The following is a 19,698-nucleotide window of genomic DNA, read 5'->3' on the forward strand; positions in this document are numbered from 1 at the left end:
GACTAAGCATATTTGTTACAAAAGTTTCAAATGGATATTTGGCCTAAATACAAAAATTAAGTCAGAAAATAGAAGTTTCTTTCCCAAGAGGTAGAGCTGTTCATAAAAGATAAAATAGAAGGGGAGAAACTCTCAGAAATTAACCTTTATCTGGGAAGAAACAAGAGAAAAGATTTATTCCAAGAGAAAGTGAATAGTAGGGCGGTGCTTCCAGAGCAAAGTCAGTTTTTATCATTCTAATTAAACTCTGAGCTTTCCCACAGCCAACTGTACAAGTAAGTTTCGCAAATTTATGTTGATTATTCTAATAACTTATGACCAGTAACTAATTATTATTCAAGTCTAGAAGATTAAGGGATTTGACAAAGATAAGCAAAGCTCTTGAGAAAAGGGTGAAGGAATCGAATTAATGAAAGGTGTTGCAATTTTATATGTATAATTGGTACACTTTGACCTTCTCTCCTAGAGCCAGGAATGACATCTCTTCCAGCTCAGGTGCTTGTATCTCTTCTTTGCATGAACTCAAGCCCAGCGGTTATGTTTCCCTCATTTTGGGGGACTAATGACTAGCACCCCAGTTCCATTTAATCACTTAACATTGATTGGATTTTACAGACAGGTATTTATTTTGAAGATATAGCAAGAAAAAACTTATGGAAAAGCATTTCCCCATCCCCCAGGGTCATCCTCCTCCATACCCTCTGAGCAGGGCAGGTTTAAACTTCTAATTACTAATGTCTAGTTACCACATAGCATGGGCCATGCCAAGATCATATCCAAAGATGCTCGAACTGGAATCTCCAAGGTCACTCCTTGGGGCACTGATGCCAGGCTGGGCAACATCTGGGCTGGATTTTGACACACAATGCCTGGATTGCTATCACTCTCACTCCTGATCTAGATGAGAGGCTCTACTCCCTTTACCTGGAACAGAAAAGAAGAAACAAACTGGCCAAGAAGGCCTCATTTCACAAAGACTGTATGATCCCAGAGGAGGGTAGGAGGCTTTATGGCCCTTCCCTTACCCCTGATTTCTTTCTCCTGATGAGAAGTACTTCCAAGAATGGAATAAAAATGAGCCAAAATGCTGGCTTAGGCTTTTTTGGAAGACACTTAACATTTAAAGACACAAAGCCAATAAAATTAGATTCCTCCCAAGACAGTTCCAGAACATCCATGACTGCTCTGGTTTTTCCAAAGCACATTGTTATAAAAGGGCTCATAACCATCCTAGAAGCAGGCTCCAAGCTTATTCATTTGGAAGAAGTGAATCTCATCTCAGGTGGTCCAAGCATTTGCTCAATCTCAATTATACTTAGAATCTTAGGGCCTTGCTGCTTGCTTTACTGAAAAAGTGGAGGCCATTCGAAGGGAGCTCCCTTTTGTCCCATTCTCTTTGTCACTCATATCTCCTCTCTCCCCCACCAGTCTCTACAAAGCTGTCCTTGCCAAGGGCAACACCTCTGTCATATTGGATGCCATCCCCTCCTGTCTTCTCCAGCAAATTGAATCCTCAACCCCCCCCCCCATTTCCATCATCAGCCTCCTCCTTTCAATTGGTGTAGCTATACATTGATAAATTTAATTAAAAGTCTCAATCCTCAATCTTTAGTAATCTGGCTTTCCACCTCAACTCATACTCTACTAGCTGAAGTTACTGTCAAATTTGATGACCTTTTCTCAGTCATAATCCTTCTCTTAATCCATCAATTGCCTTTGAATTGGTTAATCAACTTATGGAAACTCCATTTCCTTTTCTGTTTAACCTCCTTCCTGACTCTCCTTGGCTATTTCTTCATCCTAACAAATGTGCTATCCCACATCTCAAAGTGTGGATTTTCCCAAATTCTGTTGTGGGTCCTGAGGCAGCTGGTAGCATAGTGGCTAGAGCTCTGGGTCTAGAATCAGTAAGACCTGAGTTCACATTTGGCTTCAGACACTGACTAGCTATAAGACCAGGACAAGTGACTCGTTTGCTTCAATTTTGTAAAGTGGGGATAATAGCATCTACCTCCCAGGATCAGATGAGATCTTTGAAATGCATTCAGCACAGTGTCTGACACAGAGTTGACCCAATATGAATGCTTATCTCCTTCTCTCTTCTCTCAACTGGGGGTTCTTAACCTTTTTTTGTGACATGGACTCCTTTGTAAATATGTTGAAGATGATGGCTCCTCCTCAGAATCCCATAAGCCTTTCCTGAGCTTTGTGACAGCTAGTGCTCTCCCTTCTAAACCAGCTAGTGAAGTTCTTTGTACATGTATTTGACCTGTCTTTATTTTTATATGTACTTCTCTTTCCCAATAGAGTATAAGCTCCTACCCCATCAGAGCAGTGATTATTTCACACTTTGTGCTTGTTTTCCCAATACCTTGTGAAGTTTCTGAAATGTTGATTTTTAATAAAAACCTAATGATTGGGGTAGCTAGGTGGAGCAATGGATAGAGCACCAGCCCTGGAGTCAGGAGGACCTGAGTTCAAATTTGACCTCAGACACATAATAATTGCCTAGATGTGTGACCCTGGGCAGGTCACTTAACCCTATTGCCTTAAATAAACAAAAATTTAAAAAATAAAAAATAACCTGATGATTGAGTGAAAAAATGGAAAACAGTAAGAATAAGGAAAATGAACTAGAAAGCGAGAGAGGGAGGGAGGGATTGGAGGGAAGCAATTATTCCTACCTGGGCTATCAGAGAGAGTAGAACAAACCCTTTTTATTTTATTTATTCATTCATTCATTGAACATGTTCCAGATACTAAAGGGATGACCTTTAATGCTGGGATAGAGCAGTGCAAAGAAGACAATCCAAAGAGTGTTCATATGCACAAATAAACACAAAATCTCTGCAAAGCAGTCACAATGTAATTTCTGAGAGCGTGGGGCTGGGAGGACATGCAACTTCTCTTTTAGGTAGGAGGTAGTTCTTGAACTGACCTTTGAGGAAAGGGAAGAAACCTGAGCCAGATACAGGGAAAGAGGGTGTCCCACATTTTATGAACAGCCTGAACATGCCCGAAGGCAAGAGTAAGAAGCAGGACAGTTAGTTCACTTCGAGTTTGGCTGTCTTTTAGCATGGGTCTCATTTACATTGGGGTGGCTAGTTGCTACAGTAAACAGAGTACCTTAGACTAGAGTCAGGGAGACCCAAGTTCAAATCCAGTCTTGGATACTTTTGGATTATGTGACCCCAGGCAAGTAGCTTTATGCTGTTTGCTTCAGTTTCTTCATCTGTAAAATAAGCTGGAAAAGGATATGACAAACCACTCCTTCAAGAAAACACCAAATGGGGTCATAAAGAGTTGGATATGATAATATTTTCACTTAATGATTTGGATCTCCCCAAAACTCTGAGCTCACATAATCTGGGCTCAGGCTGGACTCTGACTCCAAAAGGGTTATTATTTCTCTTTGGTTCATTAATGACCTCTATGTACTTCAAGAAAATCATATGGTCCAGGAGAGTTTACGCCTCTAGAGTTAGGAAATGTGGTTGTTGGCTCCTGAGGAAACCTCAAAATAACATGGACCTCAGCTTTGGGATAGACTTTATTTCACCCCCATCAAAAATGCAGACCACTGGGGGTGGCTAGGTGGTGCAGTGGATAGAGCACCAGCCCTGGAGTCAGGAGTACCAGAGTTCAAATCTGGCCTCAGACACTTAATAATTGCCTAGCTGTGTGGCCTTGGGCAAACTACTTGACCCGATTGCCTTGCAAAAAAAAAAAGAAAAACCTTAAAAAAAATGCAGACCCCCTAAAGAATCTATAGACCTAGGGAACAAGCAAAGCAATCAGACCACCTGCCCACTCCTCTTGGATGGAAACCATTGGAGCAACTTTTGACCTTCATTCCCATAGAGGTTTACATAGAGTCCCAAAGGAAACATACTTTGGGGGCTTTTAAACAAGCAGTCCTCTTGCCATCAGACATGCCCAGCCCACATGATTCACAGTAATAGTGGGGAGTGGGTTATGGTGAGGTTCAGATCTCTTCTTCCAAATTATGGCCTTATTCCTTCCATTGTGGGAGGTATTTTGATGGTTCTGTCCCTTCTGCAGCTGAGATCCTGCTTGGCTTTTAAAGTCCTGGGTCACCAAGCCCCTTTTCCCTTTCCAGACTTCCTAACCTTCCACACATTCTTCATCTGACCGTCATCCTCCTACACAGCGCTCCCAACATCTCCCAACTGGCTGGCTGTCCCTTCTCAGTCTGCTTCCTGGATTCCTTCAAGCATCAGCTAAAATACCAACTTCTGACGTCCGAGAGGAAAGAGTGGATGCCATCAAGCCAGGCCAGAGCCACCGCTGTCGCCATGACCCACGGTAACCAGCCTGCCAGAAGAACATGAAGAAGCAGAGCGACTCGGGCAAGGGGAAGCGCCGGGATGACGGGCTTTCTGCCACTGCCTGAAAGCAGAGGGACTCAGAGATCATGCAACAGAAGCAGAAAAAGGCCAATGAGAAGAAAGAAGAGCCCAAGTAACTCTATGGCTCATGCCCGTCGACAGTGTGCCCGGAGCCAGTCCCATCACGCTCTCCCCTCCTCCTGTAGTGCTCACAGGTCCCAGAACTGATGGCATTCCCTTCGCCCTGTGTCTGCAGTGGCTTCCCTCTGTGCATCCTTCCCCCCTAGGCAGCCTTGCTCTCCTCCAGGGCATTCCTGGGGGTGAGGGGGCTACCCTCTCCCAGTGTTTTTTATTCCTATGGGGCTTACCCCAGAGTATTAAAAGTAGCTTTGTAATTCCAAAATAAAAAAAAAAACTTCTGCAAGTCTTTCTCAGTCCCTTGGCACTTACCTCCAATCTATCCCATCTATAGCTCATCTGTGCAGTTGCTTCCATGTTGTTTCTCCCAGTAGACGAAGCTCCTCGAGGGCAGAGGATGTCTTTTGTCTTTGTATCCCCAGAGCTAAGCACAGGCCCTTAAGTGCTTGTGGCTTGACTTGGCCTCTCCAAGGGGTATATGGTAAGGAAATCTCCCTCTAGTTAGGGGCTCTTTCCCTATAGACCCCACCCTCCTAGGGGTTTATGGATAGATTTCTGGTGGATTTTGTGAATTTGTGTTTCTAATATATTGATACCTGAATTTTAGTATAATTGGTTTCCTTTGTAATTCAAGGCATTTTGTTTCATTCACTCCTGTCATTCTGAGAGGGGTCAGTGGGTTTCATCAGACACTATCAAAAGTCCATAACAGAAAGAAAAGCCAAGAGCCCCAGTTCTGAAGCTCTGGTGGCTAATTTCTCAAACTTAGGACTTATTGAGTCTGGAAATCTCAAAGGTGGGGTACCTATGGCCCAAGCCCCAGGGCCAAGCAGGACCACTTGTCAATGCTTCTCCAAGAGATCTCTCAGAGACCTGGCTGTACTATCTCTAGAGCTGGGAAAGCATCCTTTCAGAATGCTTGGGCAAGAACATGCCAGTCTTCTGGGTTGAGGCCCCCACCTCAGTCATTTTCAGTTGGGAGGGGAAGGGAAATTCTGTCCCCTTTGCCTCCAGAATGTCAGCCCATTCAATTGATTACTATTGTGTCTTCTGAAACTGGTCTATCAGTTCACTTTTATAAACCAGAAAGGGGAGTCTTCACAAATCCCTGAAAGACAATTATCTTGGAGACAGTTCAGGTCTCTGAAACCCAATGAATGATTCTGAATGTTTTCTCAGCAAGCTATGCTGACATTCCATGGGAGGGACCCCTCAGACAGCACAGCTGCTGCTCCATCTTCTTTCTGACATAGACCCTTTGGACAGTCTAAGGAAGTCTATGGACCTCTTTTCAAAATGTTTTTAAATGCATAAAAATATATAGGATTACGGAGATCAATTATGATGAAATAAAATTATCAAAAAATTTTAAACCACATAAATTTATAGATTCCTACACTAAACACTTATCCTGTAATTTCATTGAATTAACTGGGAAAATTCAGCAGACTGAACATTGATTCCTCAGATAAATTCATATATATATATATATCAATGTGGTCATCCTCTTATTTATTTTTTGGCATCATTTCATATAAGTTTTCCTAGGTTTTTCTGAATCTATCACAATCATTATTTCTACTATGCAAAAAAAATTCCAGTATATCAAAATCCTATAACAAATAGTAAATGCAACATGGGGCCTTGCCCTTAATTGCCCTTGTGTACAATTCCCCAAATGATAGGCAGCTACTTTGTTTCTAGCTTTTTACTATCACAAAAAGAAAAAAATGTAAGGAATTTATAATCTACTGGAGGACTCACTGTGGACACAGGAAAGTCATCATGGGAACATTTGCAAAGGGGGAGAAAAATCAGGGTAGACTCCCCGAAGGAGGGACATCAAGTCTACACCTGGAGACAAAGATTCTGAAATGGATGGTGAGGGAGGTGTATGCATGTTTAGGAGATGGAGAGATGAATTCAGAGAAAAGCTAGATGAATCTGGATATGTAAACCTATAAAGGACAGAAACATGAAAAGATGAGACAGGGTCAACCTGGAGAGGGCCCTACACATCGCAATTGCCATTTCTGTTTTTCTTAGCAGCAATAGGGAGCCAGTGAATAATTTTGAGGGATAGAATGATAGTCATAAATATGTCTGAGGTGTTCATTCGGATGGTCGACAGTATTTCTGAAGCACTTAACCTATGTGGCAGCTAGGTGACGCCACAGTTGGGCCTGGAGTCTGGAAGACTTAAGACACTTTTCAGCTATATGACCCTGATCATTTTGAACTGAATTCAGCACTGTATGCAAATATTTTTCTGAGCCATTTCTGAGCAAAAATAACTTAACCAGTCTGCCTCAGTTTCCTCAGCTTTAAAATGGGGGTGATAATACTAGCACCTGCCTTACAGGGCTGTTGTAAGAATCAGATAATATACATAAAGTGTTTTACAAATCTTTTTTTTTGTTTGTTTTTGTTTTTTTTTTAGTTTTTTGCAAGGCAATGGGGCTTGCCCAAGGTCACACAGCTAGGCAATTATTAAATGTGAGGTCACATTTGAACTCAGGTACTCCTGACTCCAAGGACAGTGCTCTATCAACTGCGCCATCTAGCTGCCCCGTGTTTTACAAATCTTAAAAGTATATAAATTATTAGAACCAGGCCTGTGTGGGAGGCAGCTGCATGGAGGATAGAGGCCAAAAGAACTAATCTTTTTCTTGGTTCCTTTTTTCTTTTGGTTTGTAATGAGAATAATTTTTGCTGAATATTTTGTCTCTTCCCCTCCTGAGAACCATCCCCTACCTCTCTCATCCTCCAATCCATCTGTTGTCCAGCCAGGCTATGCTTCTTGGTTCCACCTCCACTCCACATCCAGGACTGGGCTGTGAAGAATCCACTTGTGGTGCCTGCCCTTCACTGTCTACAATTCATGGAGAAAAGAGTTTTTGCACAAAGCTAAAGATCTTTTCCCTCTTTTCATCCATTCATTGTCTTCCTCCCAGTTTTATCTCTATATAGCCTAGGAATGACTTTGCCCAGTTGAGTCTCTTGTTAAATTTTTGGTACCTTGTTTTCCTACTACTTTTGCTGTTTTAGGTAGTCAGACCATTGGAATTATGGTATAAATCGGAACAGCTCTTGGCCTTCACATTTCTCTGGCAACATGGCATTTGTTTACCAGGACGACATCTAGTTCTTTTGGTCCCTTTGATATGGCAGTTGTTTTCTATCAGTCAAAGGTCCATTTGGGCAAAGGACAGCCTTAATGCAGACATGAAAGAAGAAACAGACTTTCCCAAAGGATGCCCTGCAACAGGCCATATCATATGACAGACACAGAGAAAAGCTCCCATGATGCATAGTTTCTTAAATCTAAAAGAGGATTTGAATTGAGCCAGATGCTGCTTTCTTGATGCTTTACCCACAGTCTCCTGACATATGTCAAAACCCTTAAGAGTTGTAATGATAGGGATAATTTTGGTTGATGAACCTTCCAAATTTAGCATCAAGCAAAACAAGGCAGGGAGATGGGTCACACTTGCCAGAGGCATCGGCCACTGTCCTGGAGTGGGGAGCCAGTCAGCTGTTGGTCAGTCAACAAATAAACCCTTCCCACGCGTCAGGCCCAGCATCCCCTTGAGATGGCGAGGGATTCCAGACTTAGCTGTGTTCGAGAATAACACTGGGCGAATTGGGGGAAGGGGAAAGGAATGGAATAAGAATCTACCTATTGCCCACCATGTACCCAGGCTCTTCCTAAGAGCTTTTTACAAAATCGTCTCATTTCATTCCCCACAACAACCCTGCCGGGTAGGTACTGTTATTACTTCCATTTTACAGGTGAGGAAACTGAAACTGAGACAGACATTGGTTAATGGGAAGTTTCAAGGATTGGATTTAAATTCAGGTCAAGCCCTTTATCCACTGCACACCTGACTGCCTCAGTTGCATCAAGGAGAGTCTGGTTTAACTAATCATGTTGAAAAAGCTTAGAGGATGAAGAAATGCCTTTGTTTTTTGGATTTTTTTTTTGAATGCCCAGAATTTAGGGCAAAGTTTGCTACTTTGTCCAGACTATTATATGTAATCAGATGGGTAAGTCATGAAACTAGTGAGCACATGTAAATGAAAATATATAATATACATATTTATACAGTACACGTGTATATTCAGCTTTATAAATAGAGTAGACTCCCCGAAGGAGGGACATCAAGTCTATACTTGGAGACAAAGATTCTGAAATGGATGGTGAGATGTTTAGGAGATGGAGAGATGAATTCAGAGAAGAACTAGGAGATGAATCTGGATATGTAAGCCTATAAAGATCAGAAACATGAAAAGACAAGAAGGGGTCAATCTGGAGAGGACCCTAAACATTGGAATTGCCATTTCTGTTTTTCTTAGCAGCAATAAGGAGCCAGTGAATATTTTTGAGGGATAGAATGGTAAGTCATAAATATGTCTGAAGTGGTCATACCAGTAGTGAACAGTATTAAAGAGGTAAATGGCTACCCATGTAAATACAAACCTGTACACACACACACACACACACACACACCTGTATAGATAATGTTTAAATTTATATGCAAAACCAATCCTTTTTCCTCTCTGGACCCTGTGTCTTCCTCATATACCTGGTTGGTAAAGATTCTCTTGTTGAGTGTGATAACTGAAATTATAAGAACTAATGGGTGTATAGAGACAGTGTAGACAACAGAGGTTTCATATTTGTCCTTCATTCTGGATGGTGATCAGCAGGGTGATGCCATGTTATGCCTAGGAATTGCATTTGAGTGAGGGGGACTGTGCTAAGTCACCAGCTTCACTTTCTCCTCCCAAGTCACCTGGGTCCAGTGGCCAGATATGAATTAAGAAGCTTGGAGATGGCCCTGGAGTCGAAGCAGTCAGGGTTAGGTGACTGGCCCAGGGTCCCACACCTAGTGTCTAGGCTGGATTTGAACTCAGATCTTCCTGACTTCAGGATTGGCACTCCACTCACTGTGCCATCTAACTGCCCATAGCAGAAGACTTCATCCCCAGCAGGGTAAAGGGATGAGACTCAAAGGACCTTGGAGATCCCTTCCAGCTCCCGATCCCATGACTTGCCCGAGGTCATTCAGCTAGTAAACAATAGGGTTCTGACTTTTGAATGCCATTTCAATGCTTTTCAGCTAGTTGGCACAGAGGAGTCAGGAGAACAGGACTTTGAACGTGGCCTCAGACATCTGACTCCTACTAGCCATATATGACTTTTTACTCTCTGGACCCTGGGCCTCAAATCTGTGACCATCTCCAGTCATCCTGATTTGTATCTTTCCACTGGACCCAGATGGCACTGGAGGGGAAAGTGAGGCTGGTGACTTAGCATATACCCCCACCCCCCAACTCAAATCCAGTTTATGTGCTTGTCAGGGCATCACCTCCCTGATGTCAGGGTCTTCAAAAATGATGGATAAAATAAATAACAGCCCGGCTCTAGCCCTTCTCTCAGAGAGCATTTGCCTCTTTCATCCAGCCTTGCCATACAGAATTAACGATCTCGTCTTCTTTCTGCTACCCAGAAGCCAGGTCAACTTCACCTTTTTTTGGCAAGGCCATGGGGTTCAATGACTTGCCCAAGGTCACACAGCTGAGCCAGTATTAGGTGTTTGGGTGATTCCCGGGCTGGTGCTCTGCCCAGCTGGGCAGCACCACCCTCCCGACTCCCCAGGTGAGAGAGCTTGGGTCCAACATCTGACCCCTCTGGTTCCGTTCGCTGCGTCCTCTGGGCCACGGAGTTGGCTGTGTGCTTGCAGCCCTGGGTGGCAGAGCCGCGGCGGCGGCTGTGCTTGCCTCCCCCGGCGGGTGCCCGGGCCCCTCAGAAGCACCATCTTCTTTCGCACTCGGGCCCTGCCGGCTCCCCTGGGCAGCTTCCCGGGGTCCCCGGCCTTGCTGCGGCGCTCTTCCCGGGAAGCCACGGAGCCCAGCTCACAGACGCGGGGCGCCGGGATCCAGGGAGGGGAAAGGCCTTGCCCAAGGCCCCCCGACTGGAAACCTCGGCCCCAGCATCACAGCTCCGGGGCCGGAGGGGCCCCTCGAAGGCCGCCCCGAAGGCTCGCTTTGGAGGCGCAGGGCAGGCAGGGGTGGCCCGGGGCAGGCAGGGTGGCCAAGGGCCCGCCTGGCGCCCGGCTCTCCGCGGCTCCGGGCTGCAGCGGGGCCCCGGCCTCGGACCCCGAACGTCACCGGAAGGCCTCCCCCTGGCGCGGGCAGGGAGGGGTCGGGGGGCTCCTCCGCCCGGGGCCGAGCCCCTCGGAGGCCCGGGAGCACCAGGAGGGCCAAGCGGACCAGCGGCTGCGGGCCGAGCCTCCGGGCGCTGCCGAGGCCCACAACACCCAATCTCGCGATCTTTCACCCTCTTCCCATTCCGGCCGGGCATGGAATCCGTCCTCTTCCTTTGGCCTCCTGGGAAATGTAGTTCTCGTCTCGGTTTTCCCGGAAGAAACCGAGCGCCCCCCGCCGAAAGTCCGGAGAGGGAACGGCGCAGCTCCTTCCGGGCCCGCTGCATGCCGGGAAGGGCCCGTTTCCGTTGGTTGCCCCAGGATCCCGCGCGCGACGCGCTCCCCCACGTGAAGCCCCGCGCGCCCGGGCCTCCTCTGGCCCCCTCTCCCTCCCTGCTCGGACCGGAACCGCCCCCGGGAGAGGCGGAGAACCGGAAGTAGAGGCCGCGGCCGCGGAAGCCGAGCCCGGCGGGAAGGGAGCCCCAGCGCGGCGGCGGCGGCGCCATGTCGCTCATCTGCTCCAGTGAGTAGCGGCCCCGGGGGGCGGGGGCCGGGGGGCCCCGAGGAGCGCGGGGGGAGGGTCTGCCCAGGCGCCGCTGTCAGCGGGGCCCCGGGCCCTCCCCCTCGGGAAGGGGGAGCCCGGGGCACCCCCAGACACCAGAGCTGGGGAGCCCCCGGGGCGGGGGGTTTGGTTTTAACGGGGCCCTCGGGACCAAGTGACTTGGCCAAGGTCACGCGGCTGCCTCGACCTCGGGTCCGGGGTGTCAGGCCCAGCGGGCCCCGCAGCCGGGGCCCCTTCCCCCCAGACGCCCCTCAGCCCCGTCTCCCCACAGTCTCCAACGAGGTGCCGGAGCACCCCTGCGTGTCGCCCGTCTCCAACCACGTGTACGAGCGCAGACTGATCGAGAAGTACATCGCGGAGAACGGCACCGACCCCATCAACAACCAGCCCCTGTCTGAGGAGCAGCTCATTGACATCAAAGGTGCGTCCCGGGGTCCGGGGTCTGGGGGGCCCGGGCACGAGAGGGAGGGGCTCTGAGGAGGGAGAGGGAAACCCCAGGGGGAGGCCAGGAGGCTCCCCCGGACTCCTCAAAACCTCTGTCTGCCTCTCCGCTAGTTGCCCACCCCATCCGGCCCAAGCCTCCGTCTGCCACCAGCATCCCGGCTATCCTGAAAGCCTTGCAAGATGAATGGGTGAGAGCAGCAGGGGAAAACCTCCAGGGTAGTGGGTGCCAGTTGTGTGCGGGCCGGGGGCGCAAGGGGGCCCGGGGCGGCTGCTCTATCTGGAGGAGCCCGCTTTGTCCTTTTCCAAATGCATAGATGGGACCGGGAGAGAGGAGTTGGGTGTTAAAAGTCACCTCACCGGCTCGCTCCAGCTCCATCCCTTGGTACAGAGGGACTCTGTGGAAAAGTGGCTTCTTGGGTGCCCACCAACTGGCATGGGTGGGAGCATCTTATCCCTTTGAGGGAGATGAAGCAGCAGATGGGCTCCTCAAGGCCCGCGTGGCCGTGCTACGGGATCACCGATGGTGGACTTCCCCCTCTGACTGATCTCCCTGTTGGCTGGACCGTGCTCTGAAGGAGGGTTGTGGGAAGGACCCTGTAGGCCCATGAACTCGAGATTGTGCCCATGACTCTGTCAGCTTCCCTCCCGTCTCATTAGTCATCCTCGAGCTCTCTCCCGGTGCGGCGTTAGCCCCAGACCTGTCTCGGCCTGGCATCGGACCGCCTTCTGACCTCACGTGGGCCCTTTTTCCCCAAGGATGCGGTCATGCTCCATAGCTTTACCCTGCGCCAGCAACTGCAGACCACCCGCCAGGAGTTGTCCCACGCGTTGTACCAGCACGATGCCGCCTGCCGTGTCATTGCCCGTCTCACAAAGGAGGTCACTGCTGCCCGAGAAGCTCTGGCCACACTGAAGCCCCAGGCTGGTCTTATTGTCCCCCAGGCTGTGCCAAGCTCCCAGCCCAGTGTTGTGGTGAGTGCCCACAGTGGAGTCCCAGTGAACCTCCTGCCTATCCAGGCCATCCTTTGGGCCTCCTCTCAGCCTCCCTCTTCTTTCCTTTAGGGTGCTGGTGAGCCAATGGATCTGGGAGAGCTGGTTGGAATGACCCCTGAGATTATCCAGAAGGTAGATACCTTGATTCCCCATTTTAAACTTGGCAGAGTTCCTGAGTCTTCAGCCTTCATCTCCCTTCCCCCATCCCTCCTGGCTGCCTGGGTAAAGCCAGTATTGTGTCCTTCCCATGAAATTCAGACTGAGTCCCAGCTCCCATTATGGTCTCCTGGTCTGGAAAAGGAAGTGGGTGGTGACCTCGGTGCTGATGGCACCTGTGGCTTCTGCGTGGGGTCTCTAGCCTGGGCTTCATGGTCCTTTGCTCTCCTCTCCAGCTGCAAGACAAAGCGACAGTGCTCACCACGGAACGTAAAAAGGTGAGTCCTGCCCACTGGTGATGGGCACCTTGGAGAATTGGGGCAAGACCTTGAAGGGAGGGGCTTAGGAGGGATCTTGTTCTCCACTCACGAGGGTGACCCTGGAACTGTTCTTTTGTCAGAGGGGGAAGACAGTGCCGGAGGAGCTGGTGAAGCCAGAGGAGCTCAGCAAATACCGGCAGGTGGCATCCCATGTGGTGAGTGGCATGTCTTGAAGATGGATCCCAGGGCCCTATGGGGATATTTCTTGTGACCCCTGGAAACAGAATCTTCTCTCCGCTTCTGTCTTGACTCCAGTCCTCCAGAGGAAGGACCTCTTTCCTGTTCATCTCTCCTTTTGGGGAAATGGAATATCCCTGGTCCCTGGGCCTCCTGTTTGGGGGCATCGAGAGATCAGGGTGGGAGGAGGGATTGTCTTTCAGAAGCGTGGTTTGGACACCCCCCTTTCCCTATCCAATTGAGACCTCCTCTCCCACTTGGGGAGGGCCTTGCCAAGCAGAATGAGAAATTCCTTGCTTTTCATCATGGAGAGCATTTGGAGGGAGATAAGTGAGTGCTGGCTCTAGCTCCAGGGACTCCCTCAGTTAAAATCGGGGTGGTGAGCTGCACTTCTCTATGTAAAGGGGCTGCACAGTGCCAGTATTCCAGGAATCCTTGCCTTGGATCTCTGCCCCTCGGACACCAACAAGATTCTCACAGGTAAGTGGCAAGATAGGGTGTGACCTAGCTGGTAGGAGAGTCCTGCAGGGGTCTGGGGCCTCACCTTCATTTTCTTCCTGGGGCTCTGGAGGGTGGGCCCCCGGGCATTATCCAGTGGAGGGGGGGGCATCCTAGGGCCCTTCTTCCCAGCTCTTTAATGGGCATCCTTCTCAGGAGGGGCGGATAAAAACGTTGTCGTCTTTGACAAGAGTTCAGAGCAGATCCTGGCCACGCTCAAAGGTCACGCCAAGAAGGTCACCAGCGTGGTGTTCCACCCATCCCAGGTAAGGCTGTTGCATTTTGAACCTCTCTTGGGAGCAGTTTTGTAGGCCTGAGTCCTTGGGAATGACTTCCACAGGCCTCTGGTCCCCAGAACAGGACTCTGGCTTGTGCTTTGTTTGGTGTTGCTGGGAAAGTCAGGTCAAAGTGGTTGCTCTTGATGACCCTTCACTGGCCTGGGTTTTACTTGGAGAATTCCAGCTCTTGGACCTGGAGGGACCTTCAGAGGTCATTAATCCAGCTGTCTCATTTGACAAATGGGAAAACTGAGTCTGAGTTGGGAGGTTGGAATTCCCCATTCCCCATTGCCCCAGTGCTGGCTGCGTTCCCTCGGGACTCTTAAAGTCTAGGAAGCCAGGGTTACCGAGAAATGACCTTAACCTGTCCCATGTAATCTCAGCAAAAAATAGCAGTCCTGTTCTTTCTGCTGGGCTGCCTTTGTGACAATGGAGAAAGAGCCGGTGGTCATTCTAGGTGGCCTCAATGCTGCCTCTGTGGACGTGTGTGTGTGTGGGGGGGGAGAAAAGCAGCCAAATGCTAGGGAGCATCTGTTGTGGTCTGGTTTGGCTGCCCTCCTCTCTATCAGTGGCTGATTGGTGAACATTGGGTCAGGAGGTCTGCTCAGGAAGAGCTCTGGCTAGCTGGTCAAGGCCTGGGTTCAAATTCTACCTCTTCCTCTGGCTTCCTGGGTTAGTTTGGGCAAGTCATCCCCTCTTGGCTTTCATTTCCTCATAAGTAAAATTGAGGGGATTGGTTGAACTTTAGTTGGAGGATCCCATGGGCAGTGTCAAGATTGGGCTGGTGTGGAGGCTTGCCTCTAGTTCTTTGAGTTACCCAATGACTTGTCTCAGGTGACAAGCTGGTATGGGGATTTGAGCCCTTGAAGGTAGGAGCAGGGGTGGGGGGATGACTGAGTGGCCCCTCCCGGAGTTCTCATACCCATCACCAGGAAAGATCCTTAAGGACCTTTCCTCCCAGTGTTTCTTGGAAAACTTTGGGAAAGCCAGTTTCCTCTGTTCCCTACTTCTGCCGCTAGGTGGCAGTGCGGCATTGTCTGCCAGATGAGCCGCTGATTCCATTGTGGTCCACCACCACCCAACCTCGGGCTCTGGTTTTGGCTGCCTCTTGATGCGCAGAGGGCCAGGCCCGGGCCTGGGGGACAGGGAGGGCCAGCTCCAGCCTCACCGAGACAGTGCACACGAGGAGCCCAACCAAAAGACATGAGCTGGGGAGGGCTAGGAAATAGTGGGTGGCGGGCATCCCCTGCTGGGGTCTGAGTGGACAAGCGATAGGGTGAAGGCAGCTGCATGAAGACAAGAAAGGTTGCCCAGGGCCTCACTTCCAATCTGCGCAAAGACAAGGGCCTTACCCCCTCCCCTTAAAGTTATATATTTTGTTTCCCAGTTACATACAATGGTAGTTTTCTACCAGTCTTTGTGTGGTTTTGAGTTTCACAATTCTCCTCCCCCCTCCCCTCCCCCCAGCAGAAGACACTCTGATCCAGGCTTCACATTTGCATCCATGATAAGCATAGATCAGAATTGAATTGTGAGAGAAGAATCAGATCGGGAAGGAAGAAAGAAAGCATTAGGGATAACAAATGACATAATACATAAGGACAGCTTTCAAAATTGAAGATCTGGATACATGTGGGATTCTCCATCACAGATACCCCCAAATTGTCCCTGATTGTTGCACTGATGGAATGAGCAAGTCCACCAAGGTTGATCCTCACCCCCATGTTGCTGTTGTGTGCAATGTTCTGGTTCTGCTCGTCTTGCTCAGCATTAATTCATGCAAATCCCTCCAGGCTTCCCTGAATTCCCATCCCTCCTGGTTTCTAATAGAACAATAGAGTTCCATGACATACATAGACCACAGTTTGTTCATACATTCCCCAGTGGATGGACATTCCCTCAGTTTCCAGTTCTTTGCCACCACAAACGGGGCTGCTATGAATATCTTTGTACAAGTGATGTTTTTACCCTTTTTTCATCTCTTCATGGTATAGACCCAGTAGTGTGGGTCAAAGGGTATGCATGTTTTTGTTGCTCTTTGGGCATAATTCCAGATTGTTCTCCAGAAAGGTTAGAGTTCACAGCTCCACCAACAATGCATTAGTGTCCCAGATTTCCTTCATCCCTTCCAACACTGATCATTATCACAAGGGCCCTTTTTTAAGGGAGTGAGCCATTGGACAAAGTTAACCATGGTGAAGACAGCCTAGCTTTGTGGCCATCCTGGTGTCCATTCATAATAGTCTTATGTTCTCCCTGTCTTATTTGCTTCTAATTTCTTGTCTTTTTTTCTTCCTCCCCAGGATCTAGTGTTTTCTGCATCCCCAGATGCCACCATCCGCATTTGGTCGGTCCCCAATGCTTCTTGTGTGCAAGTTGTCCGGGCACATGAGAGCGCTGTCACTGGCCTCAGTCTTCATGCCACGGGTGATTACCTCCTGAGCTCTTCTGATGATCAGGTGAGTTCTTCTTCAGGGACTTCATTAGGGAGAGAACCCTGGGATCAGTAGCAGTGGTGAAAGCCCTGCCTTTTGGGGTGACGCTGAGTCTTCGAACCCCCTCTCCAAGGGTAGCTGTGTCTCTATACTCATCTCTGCTTTGTTGTCTCTGCTTGTCTATAGTACTGGGCCTTCTCGGACATCCAGACGGGAAGAGTGCTTACCAAGGTCACCGACGAGACTTCAGGCTGCGGTGAGTGGCCGAGGTGGCCATGGCTGCATGTTTCTCTCCTTTCTTCGTGGAGGTCAGGGACTCTGACTCAGCTTGTTTTCCTCTGCAGCTCTCACTTGTGCACAGTTCCATCCTGATGGGCTCATTTTTGGGACAGGGACCATGGACTCGCAGATCAAGATTTGGGACCTGAAGGTAGGTGGGAGGCCTGGAGTCGGCCATTTCATCAGCCTGCCAGCCGCTGCCGGGGGTTGATGGGGACAAGGTGGCAGTGATCCTTCTGCTCCAGAGGGGGTCCACCCTGTGTGGCCTCACTGTCTGTCCCTCGTCGCCTGTGGTCAGACCCCCGAGAGGTACCTCTGACTATCTTCTTTACTCTGACCACAGGAGCGCACCAATGTGGCCAATTTCCCTGGACACTCTGGGCCCATCACCAGCATCGCCTTCTCAGAGAATGGGTATTATTTGGCTACTGCAGCTGACGATTCATCTGTCAAACTCTGGGATCTTCGCAAACTCAAGAATTTCAAGACATTGCAGCTGGATAACAACTTTGAGGTGGGTGTTCATCCCCTTCTCAAACCAGACCCCTCCATCCTCCCTCTGTCCGTCTCCCAGCTCTGGCCCCAGTTCCCAGCCCCCCAAGCTTGATTGTCTCCCTAACTCTCGATGGCAGGTGAAGTCACTGATCTTTGACCAGAGTGGCACATACTTGGCTCTTGGGGGCACCGATGTTCAGATCTACATCTGCAAACAGTGGACAGAAATTCTCCACTTTACAGGTAGGAAGTTCCTCAGTGTGGAAGATGGGCTAGAGGGAGGGGACCCCCGTCTGTGAGAGGTGTCCCCTGAGGATGCAGAGCAGTGATGCAACCCTCAGGAGAGAGATAGATAGCCTGTCTCCTGAGGCTCGGTGACCATTTCCACCACCCCCCGACCTCCCAAAGCCTCCCCCACAAGCTACTGGGTTGTTCCCTGGAAGGGTGGGCTTCTGGATTCTGCCTCTGAGCCTGTGGGGGCGGAGGATCTCTGGGTCAGAGCACATTGAGATCATTCCAAAGTACTTTTCAGAAGTTAGGCCAACTCCTCCTAGTTGCCCCTCGTGAGCTCCCAGTGGGCAGGGTCTGGTTTTGCTTTTCTATGTATTCTCAGTGCTTATCATCTAATAAGTGTTGTGGACAGTTCTCAGCTCCACCAACAGTACAGGAGTGGGTCTGCCTCTCCCCACTTCCTCCATCCCAGACCACTTCTTCCATCTAAAGTCCCTGTGTGCTGGGGTGAGGCTGGGGTGAAGTGACAGCCCAGGGACGTTTGAGCTGCCACCTTCTCCCACCCCTCATCCACAGGGAACGGCTTTCCGTCTTAACTCTGTTGAGCTGGTTTCCTCAGGGCTTGGATAGCCCCATTATTGGGATCATTAGATGCAAAGACTTTTCTCCCTCAAACTGGTGGAGATCAGAGTTCACAGGGCACAGTGAGGTCATGGTGGCCTCCGCTATTGTGGAGTCTTCCAGAGCTGGAAGGGTGAACTCTGGGGTTGATTTTCCCCAAGGAGCCCCTTGAGGGGAAGACTGTCCATGTCAATTCTGTCAGTGCTAATTGGCCCCTTCTCTTCCCTCAGAGCACAGTGGTCTGACCACAGGGGTGGCCTTTGGGCACCACGCCAAGTTCATCGCTTCGACTGGCATGGACAGGAGCCTCAAGTTCTACAGCCTCTAGGCCCTATCCCCCCCAGAACAATTGAGGCCTTGTCTCGGTAGTGGGTAGTGTTAGGGGTGGGGGGGTGGGAAGGGGACAGAGACTGAGGGGAGGGGGGAGGAGTTTGGGAAGGGACACTCACATCATTTCATTCTGATCTGAATGGTGGCCTCAGCCAGTGTCCTAGAGCGTGGGTCCCAGAGGTGTGTCACTTTTCCCCGGCCTGCCACCTCTGTGCACCCAAGAGCCAGCGCCCTCGGTGACAGTGGATGGGGTTACTGAGCCATTGCACTGCAGAAGGGTTGGGGACCCAGAGCTCCCCTCTTAATTAGAAACGATTTGGGGCTCTCGGTCTGTCCCTGTCCAGGTTGCTTTGGCTTCTGGGGGCGGGGGAGGGCACAGGAACATATGCAGGTTTTTGTAAGCAGTGATCTAGTTTCATTAAAAAAAAATAAATGAATGTTTGTGTGTCTGTAGCTGAGAGCTAGGAGCAGCAGAAGGGCTGAGTTTGTCTGGGTCCTGGGAAGCAGGTCCTGGGGCAGCGAGGGGTGGCTTACAGACAGATACTAAACCTTGAGGGCAAGTCCCCCAGTCCTGGGCCTGCCTTTGGCCCCTGTGTGTTCAGAGAATCTGAGGCCTGGGTGGGTGGACCTCGCTGACCAGATCAGAGGGAGTCCACTGTAGCTTCATCTGAGAACTGTCCAACTCTGCATGAAGGCTTCCCAAGGAGAGAACACCTCCTTTCTCTTCTCTCCCCCCAACATGATAGTACGATATCTGAAGACAGCTCTTGAGTTTTCCCAAAGAGCCCAGGCCTGGCTTGTAGATGACCAAGCTAACTATCATGGGCAAGAACTACCTCCCCACTCTTAATGGCTGGCGCCTCAGGAGGACTTTGGTGGAAAGGAGACGCCTTTCCCAAGAGGACCTGAGACATCTGTCTTGGGGAGCTTTGAGAAGAAATCTCCCATTCAATCCTTGGTCCCATTCCTGGGAAATGGAATCTGGAATGACTTGGCTGGGCTCACACAGCTGGTCTGTTAGAGATGGCATTCAAAGGCGGGGGCCCTCCTGATGTGGTCCTGGCCTCTGCAGGCGCCTTCCTGACAATTCCTGGGACTGATGAAACAAGCCAGCTGGTGTGAGATCCAAGACCTGGATGTTTGTGCTTTGTGATCAAGCCATGATGGAGCCGCCCCCTCCGTC

The 19,698-nt window shown here is 49.7% G+C and overlaps 2 protein-coding genes and 1 pseudogene across 3 annotated transcripts; 2 read left to right on the forward strand and 1 right to left on the reverse strand.

The window, feature by feature from the left end:
• Positions 1 to 2,697: 2,697 nt before the first annotated feature.
• On the reverse strand, positions 2,698 to 10,993 carry LOC141518954 (uncharacterized). Of its 2 annotated transcripts, none has more exons than XM_074231374.1 (2): positions 7,242 to 10,993; positions 2,698 to 6,445 (listed from the first exon to the last, which is right to left on the reverse strand). In XM_074231374.1, exon 1 carries the CDS (start codon positions 10,981 to 10,983, stop codon positions 10,297 to 10,299), a length of 687 nt encoding a protein of 228 aa, XP_074087475.1. In that variant the 5' UTR covers positions 10,984 to 10,993; the 3' UTR covers positions 2,698 to 6,445; positions 7,242 to 10,296. The 2 variants fall into 2 exon arrangements, with proteins under 2 accessions (XP_074087475.1, XP_074087474.1); XM_074231373.1 differs by having other exon boundaries at positions 2,698 to 4,410; positions 4,800 to 10,993.
• Positions 4,003 to 4,758, forward strand: LOC141518955 (small EDRK-rich factor 2-like; annotated as a pseudogene).
• Positions 10,994 to 10,995: 2 nt separating the features above from the next.
• On the forward strand, positions 10,996 to 18,572 carry PRPF19 (pre-mRNA processing factor 19). The gene is made up of 15 exons (XM_074231372.1): positions 10,996 to 11,219; positions 11,530 to 11,679; positions 11,814 to 11,890; positions 12,459 to 12,674; positions 12,765 to 12,827; positions 13,088 to 13,129; positions 13,252 to 13,326; positions 13,753 to 13,828; positions 14,003 to 14,112; positions 16,428 to 16,583; positions 16,746 to 16,815; positions 16,904 to 16,989; positions 17,182 to 17,352; positions 17,471 to 17,576; positions 18,416 to 18,572. The coding sequence occupies exons 1-15, from the start codon at positions 11,201 to 11,203 to the stop codon at positions 18,511 to 18,513; spliced, it is 1,515 nt and encodes a 504-aa protein (XP_074087473.1). The 5' UTR covers positions 10,996 to 11,200; the 3' UTR covers positions 18,514 to 18,572.
• Positions 18,573 to 19,698: the final 1,126 nt, after the last annotated feature.

Source organism: Macrotis lagotis, chromosome 3 (genome assembly GCF_037893015.1).
Source record: "Macrotis lagotis isolate mMagLag1 chromosome 3, bilby.v1.9.chrom.fasta, whole genome shotgun sequence".
In the NCBI taxonomy this organism is placed as follows: domain Eukaryota; kingdom Metazoa; phylum Chordata; class Mammalia; order Peramelemorphia; family Peramelidae; genus Macrotis; species Macrotis lagotis.